The following is a 24,006-nucleotide window of genomic DNA, read 5'->3' on the forward strand; positions in this document are numbered from 1 at the left end:
TCGCTGACCCCTTAATAATGTTCATTACCTTGACATCAAACAAACCATGACACTATGGTAACTGTGGAAGAGGATACAGAGTTTGTCCATCCGGACTCCACCGGGATAGACCAGACAGCCCCCGTTCTCATATAAGGGCACATATCCTAGAGCGCCCCCTGTGGAATCTGAACTGAACTCCTTCTGCTCCCTTTGAGAACTCAGCTCTTCATAGATGAGCGAGGAAAGGAGAGATGGAGGAACATCGCTCACAATATCCCTGAGAAGATAGTGCAAACGACGGATCCTCTTCAAGTAATGTCCGTACTCGCACCTAAAAGAAGGAAACCGCATATGAGGATTCATTTTAATGCATTAGTAAAGTGAAACTTCACCTTATATATTTTTTTCTTTACACATTGAAAATGTAAACTGGACAATCTTGAAAGTTTTTTTTTTTTTTTTTTTTTTAAATGCCCCTATTATGCTAAATTTTGTTTTGGAGGTCTCCTACAATAGGATTACCTGCATCAAGGTAAAATTTTCTCTTAATATATAGTGGCATGAAAAAGTATGTGAACCCCTTGCAGAATCTGTGAAAATGAGAATTATATTAATAAAATAAGAGGGATAATACTTTTTTTTTTTTTGTTTATATTTGAACCCTTTCCAGCAGTGACTGTAGGATTTTGAGATTCATCTTTTCACACTGAGGACAACTGAGGGACTCAAACACAACTATTAAAGGTCCCATTCTTCGTGATCCCATGTTTCAAACTTTAGTTAGTGTGTAATGTTGCTGTTAGAGTATAAATAAAATCTGTAAAATTTTAAAGCTCAAAGCCAAGCGAGATATTTTATTTAACAGAAGTCGCCTACATCGAATGGCCAGTTTGGATTACATCCCTCTACTTCCTTCTTTAATGACGTCACTAAAACAGTTTTTTGACTAACCTCCGCCCACAGGAATGCACAAGAGTTGCGTTTGTAGAGTGTGTTTGTCGCCATGTCGTCGAAACGCTGTTATTTTCATCCCGCAGTCCAATCACCTTTGTTTGGCCTTCCCAGGGACACTGTACTTAGAGAGCAATGGTTACAATTTATGTTTAACTCGGTTCCCGAAAATTATAATTGTGGTATCCTTACTGCAATAGTTAATGTTGGAATGCAGTGCACATAATGGCCACAAGAGGGGACTATATTTATGTATATGGCTGTTTTCCGTATGAGGTACTCTTCTGAGTGAGTGCTAACGTTGTACATTTTCTGTCGCTGCTTGTGGAGATTATAGAGTTCAGTCTCTCGGGAATTATTACACCACAATAATCCACATGTAAAACTGTGTGCTTCCGGGCAAGGTGCGCTCTTTATGGCTCTGGGTACGCTAAGCTGCTGTCGAATCACAACACAGGAACCGCTGGCACAATCAGAACTTGTTACGTATTTCTGAAGGAGGGACTTCATTGAACAAGGAAGTCATCAGCCCGTTTTTATGACAGTGGAAACAGCGGTATACAGATAAGTAAATTATGTGAAAAATACTGTTTTTTTTTTACACACGAAACATGAACACGTTATATTGCACACTATAAACACAATCAAAGCTTCAAAAAAACCACGAAAAACGGGACCTTTAAAAAAGGTTCAAACATTCACTGATGCTCCAGAAGGGAACACGATGCATTAAGAGTCGGGGTATGAAAACTTTTGAACAGGATGAAGATGTCACAATTTTTCTTATTTTGTTTAAATATCATTGTTTTTCATTTAGTACTGCCCTTCAGAACCAACAGAAGATACTTGCATGTTTCTCGGCAGAAAAATTAAGTACAATTTACCTTTACCTTGGCGGGATTGATTAGGATTGCGGGATTTGCTCTCGATTGCTCCTGTCTGCCTCGCTGCCTCTGCCTCGCTGCTGGTGTTTGAGTCTCCGTATAGCTTTGTTTTCTCTTTCTTTTATTGAATCTCTTACTTTTATTCATTGTTGCTTATATTATTATTATTATTGCCTACCACATTAATCTGACATCGCTAGCCTGTAATCTTTGAATCTAAATCGCTGTTACAACGCGTTTGCATCTCGCTTGTTAACTTGTCATCAGTCTCGCGCGCTCCTTTTCAACGCGTTCATCAAACAGCTGTGGTAACTCTGATCAGTCTACAGTGGTAACTCAGATCATTCTACAAACACGGTGAGTCATGTCATCCTTTCCCACTGTTATCTCGTGTTCAGTTTGTCACATGTTCAGTGTAGCTCTCTCTGCCAGCGACGAGGGATTTACATGTCACAAATGTAGGGAAATAGTCAGGCTGACAGAGAGAATCTCAGAATTAGAGACACGCATCCAAACTTTATTAATCGAGGATAGTAAGAATGCAGGGGCTTCAGATACTGTTTTGGATGCAACTAGCTTAGTGAACTCTGTACATTGTTCGGTTCCGGCTGTAGAGCCCGCGCAGCAGGGCACTTGGGTAAAGGTGAAAACACCACTCTTCCGTTCCATTAAGAACATCAAACAGGTTCTCCCCACTCAGTGACGCACCCACTGAGAATCCTGTTGAAAGTGCCCTAGTTATTGGTGATTCTATTACACGGAACGTGAAAATAGAGACACCAGCCACCATAGTCACATGTTTGCCAGGAGCCAGAGCACCTGACATCAAAGCAAATTTAAAAGTGCTGGCTAATGCTAATCGTAAATACTAGGGGTGTGACGAAACGGGTATCTCATGAGACGAGACTCGAGACTGAGTTCACGAGACGAGACGGGACGAGACAAGATTTTTACACACTATTTTTAAGAAATCCTCAATGGCAAAATACATGACTAGAAAAAAATATTCTGCAGGTGTATTTGAAATGTTTTAACTAATCATCTTGTAATGAATGTCATTCACTTCTACTTTCTGAGTATGAATTATCCTATGCAGGAAAACACAACAATACTCAAGCACTGTAAAAGGTTTTGCCACTAACTCAACTGACTGACTTCTGTATGATTTCAGTCTCTTCAGACCTTACTGTACATGATTTATGAGCTTCTACAACTTTTGTCCTCCTAACTGAACTCCTTTACACAAACTGATCATAGAAATAAAAATAGTATAAATAAAAATGGTAACACTTTACAATAAGGTCTCATTTATTAACATTAATGTATTAACCAAAATCAACTAACAATGAGCAATATATTTGCTACAGTATTTATTAATCTTTGATAATGTTAGTTAATAAAAACGGTCATTCATAGCTCATGATTTTTTTATTTAAACACAAAGCAAAAGGACAGTGGAGGCGTAATGTAAACGTAGCGGTGGCATATTCTTTCCTAATCATCCTAACACTGTCATGGCAACACCACGAGACTACTTTTCGCCTCGATGAGAAATCTCGTCACACTTTAGTCTCGCGAGATCTCGTGACACGAGATCTCGTCACACCCCTAGCAAATACTCTAAAATTATTATTCACGTCGGCACAAATGATGTTCGACTTCGCCAATCGGAGATCACTAAAATTAACATTAAAGAGATGTGTGAACTTGCAAGTAATATGTCAGGAGAAGCAATTTGTTCTGGCCCTCTTCCTGTTCGTAGGAGTGATGAGATAGTTAGCAGATTATCATCACTCAATGGCTGGCTGTCTAAGTGGTGTCTGCAGAATAATATAGGTTTAATAACATAGACAATTGGAAAAGCTTTTGGGGCAGACCTGACCTGTTGAAAAAAGATGGTATTCATCCGTCCCGGGATGGTGCTGCTCTTCTCTCTAGTAATATGGCACATAGTCTCAGAACTAAAACATGACAAACTGGGGCCCAGGACAGGAAGCAGACAGACTGGCTAAACCGACCGTCTGCTGGCTGCCTCACGTTACAGAAGTCAGATAATTCCCAACACATAGAAACTCTTGCACCTAGATATTATCACATAGAGACTGTGTCTTTACCCCGAATTAGTAAAAACAAAAAACTTCCAAACCCATTTAAATGGTAAAAATTTAATTGATGTTCAACAAATAAAAAATAGAGAAAATAATGATAAACAAATGATAAAGCTTGGGTTGTTAAATATTAGATCACTTTCTTCAAAAGCACTTATTTTAAACGATATTATCACAGACAATAATCTAGATGTGCTGTGTTTGACAGAAACCTGGCTAAAACCGGACGATTACACTACTTTAAATTAGTCTAGTCCTCAAGGTTATGATTATCGACACAATCCTCGATAGAAAGGAAAAGGGGGAGGTGTTGCTGTAATTTATAGTAATATTTACAGTATCAGCCAGAAGTCTTTCAAATATAATTCCTTCGAAGTGATGATGCTTTACGTAACATTATGTAAGTTGACATTTGTGTTGGCTACTGTAAACAGGCCACCAGGGCACAATACAGACTTTATCAAAGAGATTGCCGATTTTCTATCAGAATTAGTACTAGCTGCAGATAAAGTCCTTGTTGTTGGTGATTTTAATATCCATGTAGATAATAAAAAGAGACTCATTAGGATTGGCAATTACAGACATTCTAAACTCTATTGGTGTTAGACAACACGTGTCGGGACCCACTCACTGTCGTAATCATACTTTAGATCTTATATTGTCACATTCACTCAAATTCTGCAGCAGAGTGATGACATCTCAGATCATTATCTAGTCTTGTGTATACTACATTTAGTCAAAGAGGCTAAACTGCCTCCCTGCCATAAATATGGTAGAACCATCACTTCTACCACTAAAGATTGCTTTATAAATAATCTTCCTGATCAGTTTCATTGCCTTAGCATACCAGACAGCTTAGAAGACCTCGATATTGCAACAGAAACTATAACCTCTGTCTTTTCCAGCACATTAGACTCAGTTGCTCCTTTGTGTTTAAAAAAGATTAAGGAAATTAATCCAACACCATGGTACAATGAGCACACTCGGGCCCTAAAAACAGCAGTTAGAAAAATGGAGCGCAGCTGGAAGAAAACAAAACTAGAAGTATTTTGCATTTCGTGGAGAGAGAAAATGACAGAGTATAGAAAGGCCTTAAAAACTGCTAGATCTGCCTATTTTTTTTAAACGTTTAGAAGAAATAAACACAACCCTAGGTATTTATTTGATACAGTGGCTAAATTAACAAGAAATAAAGCTTCAACTTCTGATGTTTCCAAAGAGCACAGCAGTAATGACTTTATGAACTTCTTTACTTGCAAGATTGATAATATTAAGAGAAAAAATTATAACCATGCAACCATCTACTACAGTCTTGTGTCAGACAGTGCATTGTAGTGTCCCTAAAGAAAAATTCAAATTCATTTACTGCTTTAGGAGAGGAAGAATTGTCTAAACTTGTTAAATCATCAAAATCATCCACATGTATGTTAGACCCTATACCGACTAAGCTATTGAAAGAGATGCTTCCAGAGGTTATAGATCCTCTTCTTAATACTGTTAATTCATCTTTATCACTAGGATATGTACCAAAAACCTTTAAGCTGGCTGTTATTAAACCTCTTATTAAAAAACCACAACTTGATCCTAGAGAATTAGTCAATTACAGGCCGATCTCAAATCTCACTTTTCTGTCAAAAATACTAGAAAAGGCAGTTTCATCACAACTATGTTCCTTTTTAGAAAGAAATAGTATCTGTGAAGATTTCCAGTCAGGATTTAGACCACACCATAGTACTGAGACTGCTCTCATTAGAGTTACTAATGATTTGCTCTTATCATCAGATCGTGGTTGTATCTCTCTATATAGTGTTACTGGATCTTAGTGCTGCATTTGACACTATCGATCACAATATTCTTCTAAAGAGACTCGAAAATTATGTTGCCATTAATGGAATTGCATTGGCATGGTTCAAATCATACTTATCTGACCGTTATCAGTTTGTAGTAGTAAATGATGTGATGTCATATCAATCACAAGTAAAATATGGAGTACCGCAAGGCTCAGTACTAGGACCGTTGCTTTTTACTCTGTACATGCTAGCGTTAGGGAGATATCATTAGGAAGCATGGCATTAGTTTTCATTGTTACACTGATGATACTCAGCTCTATATACCAATTCGCTAAATTAACAGAATGTACAGCTGATATAAAAAACTGGATGACCAGTAATTTCCTACTACTAAATTCAGGAAAAACAGAGATTCTAATTTTTGGACCGAAAACTTCTTCACGCAATAATCCAGAATACTGTCTAACACTTGATGGCTGCTCTGTTAAGTCTTCGTCGTCAGTTAGGAACCTGGGTGTGCTCTTTGATACCAAGCTTTCATTTGAAGGCCATGTTACTAGCATCTGTAAAACTGCATTCTTCCATATGAAAAATATATCTAAACTACGACATATGCTCTCAACGAAAAATGCAGAACAGTTAGTTCATGCGTTTATGACCAAGGCTAGACTACTGTAACGCTCTACTGGGTGGTTGTTCTGCACGCTTGATAAACTACAGCTCGTACAAAATGCAGCAGCTAGAGTTCTTAATAGAACTAGGAAGTATGACCATATTAGCCTAGTTCTGTCATCACTGCATTGGCTTCCTGTTAAACATCGTATAGATTTTAAAATCTTGCTAATTACTTACAAAGCATTAAATGTTTTGGCTCCTGGTTTAGATGCTGTTTTCACCGCTGCAAATCCACTTTGCATACACTTAGGGCTGCACGATTAATCGCATGCGATTGTCACGCTCATTTCGTCAGTAAAGCCGGTTCCCTGATTACCGCTAAATCGCCATCACCTGCTTTCAAATGGAGCGGCATTTAATAGATAGAGCCGTAGACCACTGACAAGCCACGCAATATCGCGTTCATATCGCAGATGAATAGCCTTTTTATAATGAATGCGATATTGCGTGGCTCGTCAGTGATCTACGGCTCTGTCTATTAAATGCCGCTCCATTTGAAAGCAGGTGATGGCGATTTAGCGGTAATCGGGGAACCGGCTTTACTGACGAAATGCGCGTGACAATCGCATGCGATTAATCGTGCAGCCCTAAGCGTATGCAAAGTGGATTTGCAGCAGTGAAAACAGCATCTTCTCAACATGTCCACAAACTAAACATCCAGTCTCAGCTACAACTACAGTGTTTAAGGGTGGGTCAAAGTAGACAGCGATCACAGCAGCCAATGACAAACAAAGGTGGGTATTATGCAAATTTGCTGATATATGCTGATGATTCATTTGAGCAGTTCAGAATCAGTTCTTTATTTTAGGAGACAAATTTATTTGTTGTGCAATTTGGTCTTTGAAACCTTGCAGGCCTTTTACATTCACTAACAGCTATTACACAGCTTGAAAGGTAATATTTGGAAAAAGCATAATAGGGGCAGTTATCAACTTTGATTATTGATTGTTAGACAAATTGATTCACAAAATAATCTTACCTTTTATAACTCAAGCCTTTTATAAAGTTTCTAGACCACTTCATTGGTGTAAAACCCTGGTTGAAAAACAAGAACAGAAGACAGCTACTACAGGACATACTAGTAAACATGAAAACATGTCAACAACAACAAGACAAATCAATCTGACCACAACAAGCACACACATCCGGACTCCCTCACCCGTTTATTTTTGAAAGAGAAGTTATCGTAGAGCAAATGTCCCATCGTGGAGAATGCATCCATACAGTAATGCTGGTAGAAATAATGCATCTGAAGGGAAAACAGAGATAAAACACCTTTTTTGTATTAAATACAACATTTTGAGAGCAAAAGTCACTTCATAATAAGGCTGACTGATATATCGCATGCGATTGTCACACGCATCACCTGCTTTCAAATGGAGCGGCATTTAATAGACAGAGCCGTAGTTCACTGACAAGCCACGCAATATCGCGTTCATTATCGAAGGCGATTCATCTGCGACATGAACGCGATATTGCGTAGCTTGTCAGTGATCTACGGCTCTGTCTATTAAATGCTGCTCCGTTTGAAAACGTCAGCTGCGCATTCTCGCTCTCTTCTTTTCAACAAAATGCCCATCTTGGCGAGTATTTAGTTAAACACACTCAGTTTTGGAATGTTAAATAGTTGAAAAAGAGAACACATGTTGTGTAACAGTAATATTGGGTCTGTGCATTAACTCTTAAAGTGACAGCAGCCTAATAAACCTGCCGCTGTCTGTCATGTTAATCAAAGAACAAAAGACAAAGAAAATCAAAGAACAAAAGACAAAGAAAATCACTCACTACTCTCGACTAAATTTTTATAACTTTAATTGTAAGCATTAATCTGTATTTAATTTTTACAATGAAGACTATCCAGTTATTTTACATTTGATTCATTTCTGTAGTATTAATTAGGAGAAAGACAAAACAAAACAAAAATCAGACAAGAAAATTACAATTGGTGCATCTCTATTCATAACAAAAATGAGCAAACCCAAAGACTTTGAGAATCATGTTGCTTTAACTTACATGCTCTGGAAAATCCATTGGATCTGGTAGATCAACAGATGTGACTTTGGCACCTTGGAAATAAAAAATAAATACATAAAAATACATTTTTGCAAATATTACCCCCAAAAACATTTTGTACCTCTAATACACCAGTATATCCAACTGCCGTGCACATCTGGTGTGTGAGGTCTGAAAGCACTCTGATGCCGGAAGTGATCTCTCGCACTCATTGACATATACATATGAGCAATCACTTCCGGCATCAGAGCGCGTTTTCAGACCTCACCAACCAGATGCTCAAGGCAGTTGGACATAGTAGTGTATTAGAGATAAAAATTAATAAAAATACAGTTCGGTTTCTCACACAAACTGATCGTTTCGTGTCTTAGGACATCAATGTGTCTTCAGGAGCCGCAGGGTTTAATTTGGATTTGTCTGTGCATGTTTATTTGACTCTTATAGATGGAGTTCCCATTGCCATGCATTATACGGCTGACAGACCGCAACGGTTGGAGTTAAAAATCATCATTTGTGTTCTACTGAAGAAACAAAGTCACCTACATCTTGGATGTGCTGGGGGTAAGCAGATAAACATCAAATTTTCATTTTTGTGTGAACTATCCCTTTAAAATAACCAATGGACAAAATACACAGACTTTCTACTTATAACCAAACAAATGCACTGCAAATTGCATTTTACATTTTGGGATCTGAGGATGTTTCATTTGATATTTAAATCCAGCTAATGACTAAAGTTCAGACCATTAATAATAATGTTTACCTTTAAATGCTGGCATTAAAGGGGTAACCGCTGGTCTGACCGGCACCCATTCCTCCCCACTCACAGTGTGCTGGGATTCAAACTCAGGATGGGTCGATGATTGTTCAGCATCACACTGTAAATTCACAATAAACAAGTCTGTCGTGATACGGATACACAATTACAGGCTGAAGAATGTTAAATATATAACATTTTGATAGTTCTGGTACAGGTGAAACAACACTGACATTTATTATTCTCTTTCTGTTAAATCCTGCCATGCCAGAACAAAACACAAATAGCCATTTCTTAGAGAAGTCCTACTATTCTTTTGTGCCGCCTAATACACTTGTGAGATCTAATCATTTTGATTTCTGTACTTCACCAAATAATCATTAATACTAACTCATCTCCATAATCATCTTGGCATGCATTGTTACTGAATTTCTTTGAATGCATACTGATTCTTCAAGAGGTATGTTGTTATCTATCTAGATGATTGTTCCAACTCTATTAAATTAGTTTTTTTACTTTATTTTTTTGCAATAAAAACAAATCCTCATTTAGCTAATGCATGCATATACCATATGCAATAATAAACCTTAAGATTAAAGCATTTAGATTTTCTGTACTTCAAATAATCATTCATAAACAATTATAGTAACACTTTAGTTCAGGATCCACTATAAACTAGTTACTTATTATCATGCACATTACTAGGATATTGGCTGTTTATTAGTATTTGTAATGCATGACCATATTCTACATCCCTTAATCCTAAACAATTTTAAACTAAACTACTTCACTAACTATTAATAAACAGTAATTATGAGTTTATTTAGGAAAAAGTCGAAGTATATTGTTAATAAATAGTGAGAATTGGACCCTAAAGTGTGACCAAACTTGTAATAGAAACATATATAATATAGTTATGATGTGAATCGTCTTACCAGCCCAGCACCAACAGCAAGCACGCGCTCGTATGAACCCCAACCTCCATAATTGTGCTTCGTCTGAACGTCAGGCGGTCCATCAAAATACAAATGTGGAAAAAGTTGATGAGGAAATTTGTTGTCCATGATGGTCGCGCGGAAGTGCTATCAACCGGCCCAGAAGATCAGACAAGCCCGGGCATGTTGTCGTGAGTACGCCGTCCACATGTGTCCAAATGCGCTCTGTAGGGTCCCATAATTGTCTCCACTTGCAATGTCGTTTCGAGAGCGTAATTTGTCGAAAAAGTCGTTTTCATGAAGACAAATGTTGAAAATATTACACAGTATAGCACGCGTTTAAGAAAAACGTGGACCGCATGGAAGCTAAACAAAACGTGTCTGGCTGCTCACGTCACATGCCTCAGCTGATTAACGGGAAGCCAAGCCAGACTGTCCGATTCAATCCGCCCGCCAACCAGAAATCATTTCAAAATAAAAGCATCTTAAATAAAAAATTTAAAAAAGCATAAAAAAAAACTCTTGTCAGTGTACTACAATGGTCATAAACTTGTGTATCTCAAGGAAGTAAATAAATAATAATAATAAAAAATGAGTGATAAAATTACACTATATCCTCATATTTTGTTATTCAGGTTTCAGTAAACACTGATTGTGAAACAGTGAAAGTTTTTAATGAACATAAAAGCAGTGCCCCCAGTTGTTCATCCTGATTTTTATTTTATTATTATTATTATTTATTTATTTATTTTATTAGTTCTCAGCTTATTTACATATTTTCATCATTTTTTTTATTGCTTTTCATGCTTTTATTTTTTTATATACTTTAACTGTGCGTATAGAAATGAAAATGAAATAAATGAAAACAAAATAAATGTAATCATAATAATAATAATAATAAAAACATCTTCTGTTTGGATTTTGACAGTCATTTTGCACTAGCTGATAATTCGTTTTGATGACTTCCCAAATTAATCAAAACGCAAAACTTGAATTAGATTGAGTTTTTGTATTTTCAGCAACTTTCTAGAATAAATTAGGCCACAAACAGTCTTATTTATATCTAACACTTATGCATATGAGAGTTTTGCAAGGTTTTCCACTGCACTTAAAGGATTAGTTCATTTTCAAATTAAAATTTCCTGATATTTTACTCACCCCCATGTCATCCAAGATCTTCATGTCCTTCTTTCTTCAGTCTAAAAGAAAACTTTTTGATGAAAACATTCCAGGATTTTTCTCCTTATAGAGAATACGAATCTGACGTCATGCCGCATTGAGTTCTGGGTAACTTCTTTGTGCCTTTCTGTTATTGAGTTTAGTGCAGTAATTTGTTTTCTGTCATGATTGTGAAAAATGTCACCATTGTATGTCATTAATGCTGCATCGATAATTGTGATAGTAACTCAGATCATCGTTCTGAGAGAAAACAAGACAGTGAAAAACGTTTTTTCGCCTTTTCTACGTGTAAAAAACACCTAGTGAAGCAGGTCAAGGAAATTACGAGAAGACGCCGGATGGCAAATCTATTATTAATGGCACTGATTAAACCCACTGCTTATCACTCCGTTTATTAAAGCATACTGTGTGGAGATATACGCAAATGAGCCCAAAACGCAACACGTTTATAAAAACGGTGTCCTCTCGTGTCCTCTCAAGAAAAGGCTTAATGCACTTATTAGACTGATATTAAAGAGACCAAATTCTATTTAAAGCACATGCAGGAAAACGGATGAGACCAAAATATACTTTCAGTATCACTTAAAATGCAAGCATTTATACATTTTCTTCATAACGGTTTTATAAAGGTTTGAAATTGCTTAGTGTGGTTGTCATTTGTTAAAATAAATATAAAAATACATTGTGTTCGCATCCGTCTGTCCGCTAAATTTGACCCATAATCTCTTATTCTCCTCATCTGTGATCGTGGAAAAGGGGGATTACAAAGACAACAATTGTAGGCCCACTCAGTATGCTCGTTTAAGCATAATTTAAACGTTTCCAACAAATAAATGAATCGACTTTTCTCAGTGTGTTGATCACATAGATTTATTTGGATATTCATACGATGGCTGAAGCAGTGGTGAGCGTCCAGCGTGCGACACGGTAAACAGATCAACATTGTAAACGAAATTCTACAAAACTTCAGTGAAAAAATAAAAAATAAAATGATCATGCGACGCGATAAAATAGCTTCCATTCCCTGCAAACGATACCATTAAAAATGTTAACGTTCCACTTAATGGCAGAAACAAAACAAAAGATAAGCAAGAATCCGTATTAATTTCAGTACGAGTAATAGAGGGCGATCCTGTCAAAATGGCGGCGAGGCGTGACGTCGGTTCGTATTCTCTATAGTGGACTTCACTGGAGCCTAAACGGCTGAAGGTCAAAATGAGTTTCAGTTCAGCTTCAAATGGCTTTAAACGATACCAGACAAGGAATATGTGTCTTATCCAGAGGAACCATCACTCATTTTCTAAAAAAAAAAAAAAAATTACATAAGTTTTAACAATAAATGCTTATCTTGAACTAGCTCTCTTCTTCTTCTCTATTAGAATTCCAGCAGTGTAGACACTGCTAAGTTTATTACTGCCCTCCTCAGGTCAAAGTTTGAACTAATTGTTGTATACTTGCACTAGATTGTTGTATATGGCAATTTAGTTCAAACTTTGACCTGTGGAGGGCAGTAATACACTTAGCAGTGTCTACACTGCTGGAATTCAAATAGAGAAGAAGAGAGCTAGTTCAAGATGAGCATTTATGTTTAAAACGTATACAATTACATTTTTTTTTTTTTTTAGAAAATAAGCAATGGTTTCTCTAGATAAGACCCTTATTCCCTTATTGGAGTCCATTGAAGTCCATTATATGGAGAAAAATCCTGGAATGTTTTCATCAAAAACTTTAATTTCTTTTTGACTGAAGAAAGAAAGACATGAACATCTTGGATGACATGGGGGTGAGTAAATTATCAGGAAATTTTCATTTGAAAGTGAACTAATCCTTTAAAATTTAAGTTTTTTAGCTTTTAGTATGAATATGTTAGCCTTAATAGATTAATTTATTATAAGTTCATGTGCATTTACAATGACAATATAGGCACAAAAACACCTTCCTTCTGTTCACATTCCTGGAAGGTTACGCTCATGAAATTATAGAGGCTGTCAAGACATTGAGATGCGTGAGTTCATATCAAGCCTATGAATACATTCGCATTTCCCCTCAAGCACAAATTGCTCACTGAGATAAAGCCAAGTATGTCCTAGAGAATTCCAACTAAAAACCACAAGACAGGTCATAACCATAAAATTAATAGAGAAAATCATGTATCAAACAAACATTTGTCAAACAAGAGAAGATCTTAGCGAGATTGCAAAAAATAGAAAACAGTGTAATCATACACAACACATTTCTTCATGCTATCAGTTGTCATATTGGCTGATGACATGAATGTGAAATCCATAGCCTGGTTGTTTCAACTTTGACTTGTTAATACTTGATTTTATGGAATATTGTGATGTTTATAAGCGTTATAATGGCAGTGAGCGGGACCAACAAGTAGCTAAAAAAAAAGTAAACTTAAAGAAAAATACACAGAGAAAACCCAATGAACACTGCTGAATCTTAGACAGGCATATGTAATTTGGTTGATGTCCATGTTACTCAAAAATCAGACAGCTGGAACTTTTGTTTTATTTGTTTTAATGACTATATTAATACTGTGCTTTGGAATCATATAGGTTTAAATATATTTTATTATCATAAAGCATTTACATTCTCTATACAAACAGTCAAACTTTGCCTTGGTCAACAAGGCTTTATGTAACATTCATAACACACACACACACTGAACACAGTCCAGGCAGTATATTACACCCTTTTCTCTCAGGGCCATTCAAATCTCTCCATTTGTATTCAGTATAAAAGAAGCTGCTCCTGTCCAAGCGATTCAAGCCAGCTGGCAGGAACTACAACTATTAGTTCTCCTAATGGCACTTCACATATTAAATACTTTAAATCTAGAACAAGGAGGTTTTAGGAACAAGATCAAAACCAACAAAACTTGGTTTACTCTTTTTTTATCAATATAGTCAGCATAAGTAAATAGGGTCAATTTTGATTTTTGATTCATCAAATATGCACTACTGTTCAAAAGCATGTGGTCAGTTTTTGAAAGAAGTCTCGTCTGCTCACCATGGCTGCATTTATTTGATCAGAAATACAGTAAAAACAGTAATATTGTAAAATATTATTTAAAAACGTATTAAAATATTTTTAACATGTAATTTATGTGAATCAAAGCTGAATTTTCAGCATCATTACTCCAGTCTTCATTGTCACATGATCCTTGAGAAATCATTTTAATATGCAGATTTGCTCTTCAAGATTATTATTTTCAATGTTGAAAACAGTTTAATATTTTTGTGTAAAACATGATACATTTTTTTAGGATTCTATTTGGAAATCTTTTGTAAAATTAAAAATGCCAATTTAATGCATCCTTGCTGAGTTACAGTATTCATTTCTTTTTTTTAAAAAAAAAAACCTTAAAGGATTAGTTCACTTTCAAATAAAATTTTCCTAATAATTTACTCACCCCCATGTCATCCAAGATGTCAAAGTGCAGTTTTGGAAGAAGCACTTGGAAGGCGATCATTTGCTTATTTAAAGCATATACATTTAATTTTTTTTTTCGAAAATGACAGATGGTTTCTCTAGATAAGACCCTTATTCCTCGTCTGGTATCATTTAAAGCCCTTTGAAGCTGCACTGAAACTGTAATTTTGACCTTCAACCGTTTGGTGCCCACTGAAGTCCACTATAAGGAGAATAATCCTGGAATGTTTTCCTCAAAAACCTTAATTTTTTTTTTTGACTGACAAAAGAAGGACATGAACATCTTGGATGACATGGGGATGAGTAAATTATCAGGAAAGTTTTATTTGAAAGTGAACTAATCCTTTAATGATCCCAAACTATTGAACGGTAGTGTAAGTGCTTGTAGTTTTTTATCAAAATGCAACAACTTTCTGCCATTAAAATGACTTACTATGGCTGAAACCCAAATGGCACACTTTCGGTCTTGTGGACTTACAATGGCTGCGTGCACGAGTCCGTTAAGACCACGAGACCGTAGGGTGTCCCATTCCTCATTTTAGGTTTCAGAAGGGTGCTCGTGAGCGCCCCCTTTGTAGCCGTCGATGCGCACTTCAGCTGAGCTACACAGAGGACTTTACCCGGCAGTCAAAGCAGCATTACATCACGAAAGTGTGGACTCATAGGAAGACTGTGGGGGTTTAGCGTGCCATTTATTAAAAATCCTGTTTCACTTGGAAATACACGGGATTACGGAAGCTAAATGGGTTGCGCACATGCATTTCATGTTGACTTTAAGTAGAGATGCTAAGCGCGCGTCCTTTGCGTGTAAGAAAGTAGCGTTTGTTTCCAACAGTCCTGGACATGATTGCGAACAGAAACGGATCCAGAGCGCTATGCAGGCAACACAGACACACGGCCACGCTGAAGTAGATGTAGAAACTCTCTGTAGTGCTAACAGACAGCAGGATGTAATGCACAAAATAAAAACAGCTGCTTGGGCCGAAGCACAGGACAAAAATAATTAAGTTAATCGTGCTAGCTTTGATGTAAAGAGCCCAGTCTCGGTGTGAGCGGTTCAGGTGCCAGACGATGGAAGTGTAACATGCTACTGTCACCACTAGGGGCAGAAAAAACCCTACACAGGTGAGGCCAAGGTTATAATAGTCAAGCCACTGGTAGTAATCTATGTTGTCAGGAAGAACATCATGGCATGTGATTATTCCGAGATGTGCGATGTGGTAGGTTTGTTGAACTAGAATTTCTGGGAGTAGGGCGATAAAAAACACAATCCAAACTGTTAAGCAACCCCAGGTGCTGAATGTGCGCTTTGGCAAACCCTTATAGAGAAAAGGATGAACCACAGCTAGGTAGCGCTTGACACTAATGCACGCTAGTGTAAAAGCTGAGCAGTAAAGGTTGCCGTAAAAGCAGGCGGTTGTGATACGGCAGGCGGTTTCACCAAAAATCCAATGGTTCCCATTGAGATGATAGTGTGTCTTCAGCAACAGGCTGAACAACAGCAGCAAGTCGGACACTGCTAAGCTACAGTACAAAATTGCAGATGAAACGACCCTCACTTTGGTTCCAACAAGGACCAAAATGGCGATATTGGCGGGAATGCCGACAACGATGGCTATGATGTAGACAGCTGGGATGAAGCACTTGCTCAGAGTACCTTGGAGGTACTTTGCCGTGTTGTTGCTGTGTAACTTCACAACCACGTCAGACGGGATTACACGTGTTTGCAGGTCTGTTGTTCGATTAGGAGGAAGAGGGACGTTAACTGGGACCGCGTTTCCTTTAAAAGTCCTCGGGTTGATGATGTCAGTGATGTTTCGTTTGTTCTTCCTGGCCTTCTTTCCTGCAAGTGGACATAGAGAAGAGTTAGGAATAGTAAATCTCTAAGTTTATGGTCTTTATGGGAGGGCACTGGACTGGTTTAAGTCTTATTTGTTAAAAAGAACATTTGTAGTGTCATTTGGGAGATGATTTATCCTCATTTTCTACAATCAACTGTGGTGTTCCTCAGGGCTCCGTGTTGGGACCAATGTTATCTCTTGGATCCGTAAACTGGAAACATCATATAAATTTTCACTGCTATGCAGATGACTTACAGTTATATTTTTCACTGCAATCCAATGATCTGAGAAGCTTAGATGTCCTCCAAGCATGCTTAGCAGATATGAAAATTGGACGGCTTGTAATTTTCTGCAATTCAATACTGATGAAGTAAAATGTAGTAGTGATAATCGGTCAGGGCTCTAATAAAAGTCAGCTCCTATTAAGGTGTTCCCCAATAATCAGCAGGTAGTGAAACATTTGGGTGTTTATTTTGATACCAATTTGAATTTTGAATATCACGTTAGTCAGTGATGTTTTTATCAGTTAAGAAATATTTCCAATTTGAAACATATTTTAAGTTTTAAAGAAGCTTATTATTCATGTTCCTGTCCCCTATTTACTGTTCCAAGATACACATACAAAACAAAAGCTTTTGCAGTGGTTTCAATGTTTTGGAATAGCCTGCCAATGGATATTAGATCTGCGGACTCTGTAGTTGCATCCCAAATGACGCACTATGCACTTATACACTATGTACTTGTGCACTATGCACTTATCCATGTAGTGCGTGAGTTGTATAAGGTTATTTTGTCATTTAACAACGGAGTCCGATCCTCCCTTCCCCTCCACTACGTAATTAAAGCTGCGACAGTTGAGTGCACGAAGTGTCCAACAATTCACACTTTGTTTTTTCCGTTAATTTAGTGCATCATCCGGGTATTTAAAGTGCACTTTTTCTTTTTGGAATTTTCTGTGTGAACGCACTACTCACACTATTTATACTTAAAAACGTCATAGAATAGTGCACAAGTAGGCGAATTGGGACGCACCTTATGTCTGTTTTTAAGTCTTACATTTTATTTGTATAGGCTTGCTTGTACTTTGTGGCTTTTTGTGTGTTTTTGGATCCTTTGGTTTATGTAGTATTTTGTGTTTGTTCTATTATTTTGTAAAGCTATTCATGTCTTTTTACTTTTTTACTTGATATTAATAAACTCAAATATAGCATAATAAATATAATAATATTCATAAAATAACAAAAACAACATCAAATAAACTTGTTTGATTAAATCTGTTTGATGAATACAGTCTTATAAAATAATCCTATTCACGTTATTTGCAAACTTAATTTACTAGGACCTCCTGTTGTGTCTTATACTATTTTAAATTAGTCTATAAAATATTAATATAACAGTGTAATATTCATAAACAAACAAAATAACAAACTTCTCAAATGTTCTAATGTAGCGAAATGTGTTTTTATTATAATATAAATAATATAAAAATTCTCAAATGTTCTATTGTAGTTTATTAAATCTTTTCAAATGTCCTACTGTAGTTGACTGAATGTTTAATTATAGATAATTTCAGTGAGGAATAGTCTTTAAGAAAAACAAAGACAAAAACACTTCAATTCGACTTCAAGGAGTCAAATCAATGATGTATTTTTTATGGTGTTGAATCTTTACAGTAAACCGAAACGTTTCTCGTTCATCACACATACGTAATAACAGGAAATTCAGAGAATAGGCAATACAGAGCAATGGGATGTTTGAAGTGAATCAAAATTAAACGGTTTCAAACAAATCGATTTGCTTACCTTCTTTAGCCTGAGTCGCGTTCAGAAGAATTAATGCGATCAAAATGAACAGGAAAACTTTACCCATGACTGATAAAGACGTCCAATTTGGTCAACTCAAAAAGTCTTAACACAATTTGTCTGTGTGTGGAATGCAAATGAAGCCCGAGAGACGAGACGAGACAAGACCCTCTCTCTCTCTCTCTCTCTCTCTCTCTCTAAAAAAAGAAAATGGGGTGTCATTCATTCCATACCGATGACATCATCTTCGTCCCCACTTGTCCAATTGAACTCTCTCAGCAGTTGACATCATAATAACTGTGACCATTTTGTGATCTTGAGGTACTTAATTGTCTGAAACTCTTTCTCACTATCCAACAAGTTTTGAGGTGATTGTTAAAAAGTTATATGTCTTAACGGGATAGTTCATATTTATTTATTTATTTGTTTTAGAATTAATTCATTTTTGTTTACGTGGTAGCAAGATGAGACCGAAAATCTTGTAGTTCTAAAAGTTCAAATGTATGATGGTATAACTGTTTTAGTTTAGTTTGATGGATTCAATCTATTATCTTGCTGTTTTACCACAAGAAGATGTGGTGTGAAGGAAACGCCTGTCAGTGAGAGATAACACAATAGAGGTCACAGTTATGATCTTCCCCCTACAGATAAAGAGATCCAAAAAACGATTGAAAAGCCATTTGAACATGTTTTATTTTTTCACTTCGAATTAGTGCATTGTTTTTTGTCTTTGGTTAATGCAGTGAGGGTGTCACGATCACCAGTGAGAGTGCCCTATCAGCCACTAGAGGGCACTCCATTCCGGACTCTCATTTCCACCCATTGCATTCACTACATTACCCATAACGCACTCCCCGGACTCATTATCACCATGTCATTGCACCCAGCTGTTTTGAGTTCTCTCGTCAGTGTCTGTCTATTTATACCCTGTTTGTTTCTGCTTTTGTCATGGAGTTTTCAGTTCAGGGGCCTGTACCATGAAGCCGGATTAGCTGGCTAGCCAGGTAAGGTTCAGATTAGTTTGCGCCAGTCCTGGGTTTTAGGTACCATTAAAGTAACCTGACTTTTAGTGGTGTTCATCGCCATAGTATCTTACACTCCACGGCTAACCTGCTCCGGGGCAGGTTATGTTCTGGGTTAGAGATTTCAAACTGAAATTGGACCAATCAGACTTAAGCTAAGTGACACTGACACACCCAACGCAATAAAGTCACTCCCCCAGTTTCTCTTCCTCCAAATTAAAGGTCATTATATAGTAAAAACAAATATTTAACGATGAAATTGTCTGATTTTAATGATAATATAATTTATATGATTTGTATAATTATATGATCTATAATGTTATTAATCCATTACACACACGCAAGTTTAGTGTAACAGTTGTTATTAAGCACTTATTTTCGATGAATATTAATATATATAGATCATATGTAATATAGGCCTAAATAAGGTGTAAATATACTCTTTAAAAATGACTACATGTGACTTTGTATGTTTAAGTCTCTATCGCTATTATCAACTATATAAACTAACTTCACAACTTTCACTTGCACTGATAGAGAAAGATCATTTCTTTTATTTGTCCTCTTTCACAGACAAGTATTTTCCATTAGTGTAAATGCATTTAAATTCTTCATTTTCAGCGAAAGAGTTTTGAATCGCGCTGGCTCTCTCGCGAGAAGTGAATCAAGTATATTTCTGTTGCAAGGCATGTGATTGGCTGTTTGCCACTGATGTCACGGATTCATGTGCACGCGCTCCACAAACTCAGGATCAAAGCCTGAGTTGACAGAGAAAGTTGATGATCAGCATCATGGTACCAACAAAGCTGGATTGGAGTGGTTTGGTTTTGTCAACTCGAAACTAATCCTAAAACCCTGAGTTTGTTCAACTACCATCATGGTACAGGCCCCGGGTCACTCGTTTCTTTGTTTGTTTTCTTGTTTCATGTTTGACTGTTTTTTGGATTTTGACCCCTGCCTGTTCTGGATTTATGATTTTGGGATTACACATTAAATAACCTCTGCACTTGGATCTTGCCTGCTTGTTTCTGTGGATTACCGTGACAGAGTGACGCTGTAGGAACAGATCAGATATAAGAGAAATGCTTTCCTGTTTCCTACAAAAACACTATTTATGTAGATGTGACTTCAGTAATCCCCCCAAAAAACATTGTGGCACTCCTACACATATCCGCACTCACATACACACACACACACACACACACACATTTTGGGTTGTAAGTTTATATGGTGACTTTTCCATAGACCTAATGATTTCATAATGTACAAAATGTATATTCTATCCCCTAAACAAAACTAAACTTTCTGCATTTTTACATTTACATGCTTTCCTCATGGGGGCCAAAAAATGTCCCCACAAGGGCAAGGATTTCAGATATTGCCATCTTTGTAGGGACATTTTGTCCCTTAGAGTTTACCAGGACCATACAAACACACACACACACATACACAAATTAATAATAGCCCTAACCCTTATCATGCATGTCAGAGAGCTCAACTTCCTCTGTAGTTTTTAACTGGTCTGGCTTCAGACCCAGATGTTAATCAAACATAATACCAAATCAAAAATGTCCTAAAAACAAACATATATATAATAATATATAACAATATATGGCATTTCTACTCTCTTTCAAAAGGCAATGATATATTTAGCTTTATGCAGGATTTTTATTTATTTGCATTGGTCTTTTGTTTCTTGAAAAAACATGTGCATCAACTATAGGAGACTTTATATTTTGTTTTTAAAACTGCTGGGGTTCTTTTCAAAGTGATTGTTATTCAGTAAAGGTGAAAAGTGTCATTGTTTCCTGCATAGGATTGAGGACATGCTGAATGACTAACACACATCTCCTGCCGCGAGCGAGCTACGTGACACTCATGCAAACAACCTACTAAACATCCTGCTGTTAAGAGTAAACGTTCAGATAGAAAGCCTACGGATCTGTGAACACAGCTGTCTTTCTTACTAACAGAGTAAATCAGTAACAGTCAGGCGTGGAAAATTGGCTCAGTGGACAATTTCGCAAAAATACTTACATTTGCTTTACAGGAAAAGACATTGAGTTTAGTGACACTAACATGTCAGGTTTTCTGAAGGGTCACGGGGTATATTTACACATGAACTGGTATTGCACATACATGCATAAGGATGACGCATTTAACAGGACAATGTCAAAATTCCTTTCCTATACTATTTAGATATTTCTGAAGTTTGGGATTCTCTCACTTAGTGAGAGGATTTATTGCGTAGTAGACGGCTGCATATATGAAAAAAAAACACCTAACCCTAAAAAATTCTAACAAAAGGTTTCTCAGCTGTTTTTTGTAGTATTAGGTGTCCTTAATAACATACTAAAAGTTTACCAAAGTTTTACCACTAGAAAGGTGTAATTTTCAAGATGGCGTCCAATATGGGCAGGAAGCCCTTAAAATATCCTAACTCCATTATTTGACCTAGCCAAGTAATCTAGGTGTCTAACCCCATGTTTTCTGGGTCTATGAATCCATTGGACTTGTCTAAATTGCACTGACATGATTACATACTTATGGAATACATAATTTTGTGAGATTACTGTAAGATTCTATCTTTGTTTGGGGTGAACCAGCGATGTAAACGTTTTAGCCTATGTCATGTAACTCCTACTCAGTACATGTTTTTGGACACACACCCTTTTTTTGCTAAAACACAGACGTGACATTCAATGTAAAAGTTATTGCACCCAAAAGTAACTTAAATTAGAGTTGTACAACTTTGATCATAAACAACTCTGAATAAGCCCAAAACAGAGGCCTGTGTGTGAACCCTCTAAAATAGTCACTCATTTTAATTTAAATAAGGTAATACATATGTAATGCATCCTCTATAGATGTTCTGAGTATAAAGGTGGCATTATACTAAACCCAACAAAACTAAATTCACAATTTTCAACAATTCAGAAGATGGTGGAAGAGAATACTGACATTTGATATTACTTGCCTCATTTAAATGTTGTTGGCAGCACAGTGTATACCATTTTGCGATAACAAAATTCATCCTTGACTACTTAAAATATCCCCCCCCAAACCAAAGACTGCACCCAAATGCAATTTTGACCATGAGTCATGTTGTTGTAAACCAAGAAACTTGCCCCATTTGCAGTAAAAACTTAAGAGATGGCTCTGATGTGGTTGAGGTTCATCAGAAGGGAGCTGATGGAATCAACAATGCAAGTGTACAAAGAGGCGATGACTTACACATTTCCGCTGGTGAAACAGTACACTCAAAATGTCGACAGAAGTATATAAATAAAAAAGACATTAAAATCCAACAAGAGAATAAAGCTGAGCCACCAAAAAGAAGTGCCAGAGTAGTAACTGGTCCTTTCAACAGCCAAACTGATTATCTTTTCTGTGGGACTACGATAACACATGGAAGTAAAGACACAAGTACTGTTAACTGATACGCTTGCAGAGTCCATTCTTGAGTGTTGTGACAATCGTGCAGATCAATGGGCTTAATCAAAAGTGATATCAAGACCAATGTCACATCTGTTACGGATCAGTATCCGAGCACAAACTCACTTAAGCTTGACTCTGCCCTTTTATTTGTTCCTGAGACTCTCCGTACACTTTTGAATGGTCTTTTTGTGGGTAAGGAGACAAGCCGAAAGGTTGCAGGAATTGTACAGGCAATTGTGCAGGCAGCACGACCACGTGCTGTGGTAGCTCCATTACAACTTGGTCTTGCAGTACAGGCACATCATATGTATCGGTCACAATTTCTGGTGGATACCCTTTATGGACTGGGATTTGCTTAATCATACAAGGAAGTTTTGCGTTTTGAAAAGAATGCAGCAGATTCAGTTGCCCCAGATATGTTAGCGGATGACATAGATGTGCTGGACATGGCACTTCTTTTTGCTGGGGACAATGTTGACCACAACATCCTTACTATTGATGGTAAGGGGACCTTCCATGGAATGGGAATCATAGCAGCAATCACTCCAGGGTGAAAAAAGGACCGTATCATTCCAAGGAGACACATTACCAATCTAGATTTTGCAGTGCAAAGTAAAATCCCAGTCATTGAATATCGCTTTGCGAAACATGTGCGCCAAACCATCGTGTTCAACGACCTCCCAGCACTGATCAGCTGTGACAGAACAGTTGATGTCCTGTGGGAGCTCTCACTGAACTTCAAACAACAAACCCCAGGGTGGCAGGGAATGATGCATATCATTCATCAAGGACTAGAACATCCAGGCCAATCATCAGTTGTGTTCCTGCCAATGATTGACCTGTACTCTGGAGACAAAACATGTATTTTGTCCACTTTGGATTTTGTTTGTGACCTGGCTATCAAACACAATGCTCCACCCATTATTACGTTTGATCAGCCACTGTACTGGAAAGCAGCAGAGATAATCATGGATGCACCACAGAGCAGTCCCCTGAAAAGCATAGTCTTAATGCTTGGAGGTTTTCATACTTTTATGAACCTACTTGGTGCAATAGGCACACTGATGGAAGGCACAGGACTCAGGAACATTGTGGAAGTTGTCTATGGATCAAATGCCGTCCAGCACATGATGACTGGAAAGTCAGTGCAAAGAGCTTTTCGTGGACATTTGCTGGTGGACAGATGTC

General features: G+C 37.1%; 2 protein-coding genes across 3 annotated transcripts in view; both read right to left on the reverse strand.

Moving 5' to 3' along the window:
• The window catches only part of taf1c (TATA-box binding protein associated factor, RNA polymerase I subunit C), a 33,984-nt gene extending 23,496 nt beyond the window's left edge, over window positions 1-10,488 (reverse strand). For both annotated transcript variants that reach the window (XM_067376009.1, XM_067376010.1), the window contains exons 1-6: window positions 10,096-10,488; window positions 9,167-9,281; window positions 8,404-8,456; window positions 7,550-7,639; window positions 7,370-7,425; window positions 78-313 (exon numbers count right to left, since the gene is read on the reverse strand). In XM_067376009.1, coding sequence (XP_067232110.1) covers window positions 78-313; window positions 7,370-7,425; window positions 7,550-7,639; window positions 8,404-8,456; window positions 9,167-9,281; window positions 10,096-10,224 — 679 coding nt within the window. In that variant the 5' untranslated portion in view covers window positions 10,225-10,488. The remainder of the gene's footprint in view (window positions 1-77; window positions 314-7,369; window positions 7,426-7,549; window positions 7,640-8,403; window positions 8,457-9,166; window positions 9,282-10,095) is intronic.
• A 2,796-nt stretch (window positions 10,489-13,284) lies between these two features.
• Window positions 13,285-18,528, reverse strand: LOC137012024 (proteinase-activated receptor 3). The gene is made up of 2 exons (XM_067374970.1): window positions 18,359-18,528; window positions 13,285-16,558 (listed from the first exon to the last, which is right to left on the reverse strand). Exons 1-2 carry the CDS (start codon window positions 18,423-18,425, stop codon window positions 15,489-15,491), a joined length of 1,137 nt encoding a protein of 378 aa, XP_067231071.1. The 5' UTR covers window positions 18,426-18,528; the 3' UTR covers window positions 13,285-15,488.
• Between the last annotated feature and the right edge of the window lie 5,478 nt (window positions 18,529-24,006).

This window comes from Chanodichthys erythropterus, chromosome 22, assembly GCF_024489055.1.
Source record: "Chanodichthys erythropterus isolate Z2021 chromosome 22, ASM2448905v1, whole genome shotgun sequence".
Taxonomy (NCBI): domain Eukaryota; kingdom Metazoa; phylum Chordata; class Actinopteri; order Cypriniformes; family Xenocyprididae; genus Chanodichthys; species Chanodichthys erythropterus.

Excerpts from the sequence above, each read along its gene's own strand:
- LOC137012024 (XM_067374970.1), bottom strand. The coding sequence starts at position 18,425 with ATGGGTAAAGTTTTCCTGTTCATTTTGATCGCATTAATTCTTCTGAAC. Across the intron at positions 16,559-18,358 it reads CGCGACTCAGGCTAAAGAAG|GAAAGAAGGCCAGGAAGAAC; the intron begins GTAAGCAAATCG and ends GTCCACTTGCAG.